The 5,647-nt window shown below is 46.2% G+C and overlaps 1 protein-coding gene across 1 annotated transcript; it reads right to left on the bottom strand.

Moving 5' to 3' along the window:
- Positions 1–703: 703 nt before the first annotated feature.
- LOC129711085 (protein S100-B-like) lies at positions 704–4,145 on the bottom strand. Its single transcript, XM_055658468.1, has 3 exons — positions 4,112–4,145; positions 1,817–1,979; positions 704–952 (listed from the first exon to the last, which is right to left on the bottom strand). The coding sequence occupies exons 2-3, from the start codon at positions 1,958–1,960 to the stop codon at positions 809–811; spliced, it is 288 nt and encodes a 95-aa protein (XP_055514443.1). The 5' UTR covers positions 1,961–1,979; positions 4,112–4,145; the 3' UTR covers positions 704–808.
- Positions 4,146–5,647: the final 1,502 nt, after the last annotated feature.

Raw genomic sequence — 5,647 nt, 5'->3', positions numbered from 1 at the left:
ACAGTGGCACAGCAATAGAGTTGCTGCCTCACAGCATAGAAACATAGAAAATAGGTGCCGGAGTAGGCCATTCGGCCCTTCGAGCCTGCAACGCCATTCAATATGATCATGGCTGATCATTCAACTCAGTATCCCATCCCTGACTTCTCTCCATACCCCCTGATCCCTTTAACCACATCTAACTCCCTCTTAAATATAGCCAATGAGCTGGCCTCAACTACCTTCTGTGGCAGAGAATTCCACAGATTCACCACTCTCTGTGCGAAAAATGATTTTCTCATCTCGGTCCTAAAAGACTTCCCTCTTATCCTTAAACTGTGACCCCTAGTTCTGGACTTCCCCAACATCGGGAACAATCTTCCTGCATCTAGCCTGTCCAACCCCTTAAGAATTTTGCAAGTTTCTACAAGATCCCCCCCCTCAATCTTCTAAATTCTAGCGAGTACAAGCCAAAGACTTGCACCAGAGACCCAGGTTCGATCCCGACTGTGGATGCTGTCTGTACGTTCTCCCCGTGTGCTTTCTCCTGGGGTGCAGCCGGGGTGATCGCGGGTCAGTACACACTCCGTGGGCTCCGCACGGTATCTCTAAAATTAGTGTACCGCTGATTTTTTTTTTGTTGCACTGACTAGATGGGCTGAAGGGCCTGCTACCACACGAACTCTAAACTAAGTCAAGGCAAATTTAAAAAAAAAGCAGAACATGTTTTGCAGGATTTTATTTAAGTGCAGCAAAGTACAAAATTAAGAAGTTAAACACGTCCTTGGAAGCAGGACTGCAGGCTGGCGAGTTTCCACCTTTCTCACGATTACTTCTGTGCAACAAAATATTCATGGCAGGCCATGGTAAGACAGATAACCAACATCCCAAACTCCTTGAAGCTCACTTGCTTATCGCCATCGACATCCAGGGTCTCCATCAGTTTTCCAATTTTTTCTTTACTTCCCATTGCCTATAGGAATAAGATATTTTAAAATAAAATCACTTCAAAACTTTTGCAATCTTACACCCCCCCCCCCCCCCCCCCCCCCCCCCCCCCACATTTGCTGAAGTGCCCAGCACCTTTGGTAACAGCTGGGGACAATTAACTGCTATCAGTTTGGCCAACTTAACCCTGTCAGCCTTCTCCCAGGGAGCAATAAACCATGTTCCCCCAGTTTCAGGTTTGAGGTAGACCGAGCCCACTGGGACAAACAAGATCACCAGAGCCACCATGTGGTAAAGAAAAGACTGCCGGGAAGAAGGTCTAGACAACCAGCGAGTAGCCGGGGCAAGCTGTAGGTCAATTCCCCAGCGTGCAGGGCGTGGACGAGAAACAACGTGAAACAACTGTGAATGGGTCAGCATGGACTTGGTGGGCCGAATGGCCCGCTTCCACGCTGTATCTTTCAGTCTAAAAGCCAATTCCACTCGAGACATTCCTCAGAAGAGGTGGGGCAGGGGGCTTGGGACATAGTGGAGGGGTATGGGTAGGCAAGATAATAGCACTCAACTGATTGGTTTCATCTGTACTCACCAACCTGGAAGATTGGTAGCTAAAAAACAGAATCAGATGGGCTTGTGAGTTTATCTTTTTGTTTCTACTAAAGCCCCAAGCAAGCCAGAGTTTGATTAACCACTGTGTTTAGGATGAAACTGTAGATGCTGGTTTCAGCTGGTTGAGGGGTCTCAACCTGAAACGTCATCTATTCCTTTTCTCCACAGACGCTGCCCGGCCCGCTGAGTTAGTCCAGCTTTGTGTATCTTTCATTAAACAACTCCCACATTGGACATGCTTGACATCTTACTGCATTATTCCATTATCTCCAGAACATACCTTAAAGTAATTTGGAAGCTCTTTTTGCATTATAGACTCCAATTCACTCTGGTCTAGCTTGTGTGGATCACCTCTTTCTTTCCCAGAGTGCTCATTGAAGACTCTGATCATGGTAGCCATACATTTTTCCAAGTCTGTACCCATGGTGAGATTAGAGGTTGATCTGCAATCAAGGCAACATGGAGAGAGCAGTGGAGTCAGTAACATGATCAGTGTTGCTCCATTATAAGGACATTTCAGTCTTAATACAATCCCAGCTAATAGGTGATAAAACGATCATTTCTCACCACATTTCTTTGTAAAGTGACCAAACACACTGTGTAACTGCACCATCAGCGAAAGGCGTTCAAGATCAAATCAAATCACCAAGTTGGCCCAGGTCTCCCATTCCCAACCAAGCACTATGTCCTCTTTCGCTCAGTGACCATCAGAGAGAGTCCTCATCTTGATCAAACTCAATGGTCGAGCAGTTACAGCACTCGGGGTAAAGATCTAGTAACAGATAGTAATTCGGGCTTTGGAACATTCACCCAACGGCTTTGCCTATGCCAGGAATCAGTCAAACTTATGTAGGAAAGAACTGCAGATGCTGGTTTAAATCAAAGGTTTAAACCAGGTGTAGTAACTCAGTGGGACAGGCAGCATCTCTGGAGAGATGGAATGAGTGATGTTTCAGATCAGTCTGAAGAAGGGGCTCGACCATTCCTTCTCTCCAGAGATGCTGCCTGTCCCACTGAGTTACTCCAGCATTTTATGTCTAACATCAGTTAAACTTATCTCAGTCCAAATTGTAGCCACCTTTCTTTACGAGTCTTTACATGCAGCTCTCTGGGTGCGGTCTCTCTTTCCTCAAAGACTAACGCTATATAGCACTCCAAGCATATAGGGCATTTGATGAGGTACTTTGCAATCAATCAACCTTTATTGTCATCTTGCAAGCAACAGTTGTACAGTGCAAAATGAAAATATGTTTGTGCACAATGCCCAAGTCTTAGCAGTCTTTCATTTTAAAACAGAATTTTTGATATTCTTCCTACAAATAACCTCCACGCTAATTTGTCCATTCGACCTAGCCCTATCCTTTTGCAAGGTTTACTCCCCACAGTTCACTTTCCTCACTCAACAGCCCAACCAGGCGGACATGGATTAATCACACTTCCCTCCCCAAACGTGGCCACAACACAATCTAATGGAATACAGCATGAAATAGAGGCAGGTAACTGCAGACACATGTTAATACATAGGTCACAACATGCTGGAGTAACTCACCAGGTCAGGCAGCCACCTCTGGTGAACATAGATAGGAGAATCTGATGGAGGGTTCAGACCCAAAAACTCACCTACTCCATTCCTCCCAAGATGCTGCCTGACCCACTGAGATACTACAGCATGTTGCATCTATCTGCGGACATGCGGCATTGTAGGTCGAGACCCTTCTGAAGGTCCCCACCCAAAACATGCAAGGAACAGCCGATGCTGGTTTACTCCAAAGTCGGACACAGAATGCTGGAGTAACGCAAACAGTTCAGGCAGAATTTCTGGACTGTGTGATGACACCCGATAGCAGCCTCATGAAGGGTCTCAACCCAAAACATCACCTATTCCTTTTCTCCAGAGATGTTGCCCCGCCCAAAATGACTCCATTATTTTGTGGCCACCCACCCAAAACATCACATATACATGTTCTCCAGAGATGCTGCCTGACATCCTGAATTACACCTCCTGAAAACACTTCTAGCTTTTTGTTTTGTAAACCAGCATCTGCAGTTCCTTACATTACTAATATCACAGTACCCCATTGTTAAGAAACCATTGGTGCTTTTCCACACTCAGATCAATAAATCATTCTACATTATTCCATTGATGCCAAATCAAGCCAGATCTTAAACAGTTTCAGCCTACCAGTGGATCCTGGGCGTGTTGCCCAGCCCAATTGGCTCCAATACACACTCCATTTTAATTATCTTCCACTAGAAAATGGATGAACCTGAACTTCTGCCCAATTTTCTTTTGGAAAGAGTTCTAGTCACTGACAATAAAAAAAAGTTTGCACCACAAAGAGGCAGTAAAGCAAATAGTTAAAGCATTTTAGTTAATTAAACCACAACGTTCAACTGCCAGTAAAAAAAAAAACAAACAAAAGATTAATGGAAACTTTAGAAAGCAAACTTGCAAAGAAGTTGCACATTGAATAAATACATTTTCAAGTTATTTGCAAATCATACAAGCAAGACTATCTTTGCTTCAACTTGTTGGTTTTGTTCGAAGTCTGCATCAAGTCATAACCCTGCTTACCAAGTCTGCAGAAGAATCAGGAGCAACTGCAAGCAGACCAACGCCCCAACTCTTTTATATAGCATTCCTAATCAATAACCACTCCCCCTCCACCCCACCCACCACTGCTCACTGGTTTAAGTCATCCCAATCAGAATCCACAGACCAAACATCCTGAAAATCACATTGGTTGCTTGTTAAGAGAATCTACCTCTGCTCCACTCCCATGTTTGCCCAACCCATTTGGGTCAGATGTTTGGTGGATGAATCACCAACTGAAGCTGCCAAAAACTAGACAAAAAGCTTGTTCATTGACACGCCATCCCACATTAGTGCTCCGCCATTTGCTGGTTGTGAAAAGTGTGGAGGAAAATAAAATTTGACATGTATTCTCAAAAGAGTTTTCAGCGTGCAAGACTCACAAGGCTCGAAAAGGGCCATAGTGGAAAGTTGTGGAAGACGCTGAAAAAGGGTCCTGGCCCAAGAATGTCAACTAGCCACGCTCTCCAGAGATGCTGACTAACTTTGTGTCCTTTCATGTAAACCAACATCTGCATATCATTGTTTCCACTAGAAGATTGGAGTGTTGCGTTCAGTTTTAGTCACCCTGATGTAGGAAAGATGGCATTAAGCTGGAAAGAGGGCAGAGAAGGGTTATGGGTGATATTGATACAGGGTTAGAGGGGTGGGTGGGGGAGGGGAGGGGGGTTGGGTATCCTAGGACTTTATTCCCTGGAGGCTGAGAGATGTTCTTAAAAAGGTGTATCAAACAAGACGAGAAAAGCAGGGTGAAGGCATAGATTCTTCTGTCCCAGGAAAGGAGAATAGAGAGCAAATGTTTAAGGTGAATATAAGATTTAATGGGAACCCGAGGAACAACTTTTCTCACACAGAGGGTGGTGGGTATGTGGAGTGAGCTGCCAGAGGAAGTACAATAATAACAATTGAAAGACCTTTGGACAGGTACATGGAGAGCAAGAACGGAACTCGCTATGAAAACATGGAGGGGACGGGGGACACCATTTTTTTGGCGGCCGCGCACGCATGCGCACACTCACACACACACACACACACACGCGCGAGGCTTCGGAGGCTCAATCTCACCTCTGCCTGTCTCACCGGGTTAACTACAGCCCTGTCTGGACTGACGGGACACCAGCGCTGCTTCTCCGCGCTGGCCATATTTCCCGCAAGTCCAGGGAGGTTAACCTGGCAGGACAGGCAGAGTCTGACTTCCGACCTCTCTGGCCTACACTCGGGACAGCGCCGGAGACCCGGCAGGGACCACCGCACTCTATCCTCAGCCCCCACTCCTCCCTCCCCCAATCATCGGGCCCTCGATCATCAGTCCCACCCCCACTGCCTCGCGGAAAGCGGAGATTTTAAAATCGGGACCACAAAAACTTGGGGGGAGATATCCCCCACCTCTCAAAACATGGGGGGGGGATGTGTCCCCTCTGGCCCTGATGGAGTTTTCCGCCCCTGATGGAGAGGAAGGTTTCGATGGATATGGGTTTCAGCAAGTTAGTTGACTCATGCCAGAGCTCAGCGCAGAAT

This window comes from Leucoraja erinacea, chromosome 29 (genome assembly GCF_028641065.1).
Source record: "Leucoraja erinacea ecotype New England chromosome 29, Leri_hhj_1, whole genome shotgun sequence".
NCBI classification, from domain to species: Eukaryota; Metazoa; Chordata; class Chondrichthyes; order Rajiformes; family Rajidae; genus Leucoraja; species Leucoraja erinaceus.
The sequence above is the reverse complement of the archived record's forward strand: the minus strand, read 5'-3'. Positions and strand labels throughout refer to the sequence as shown.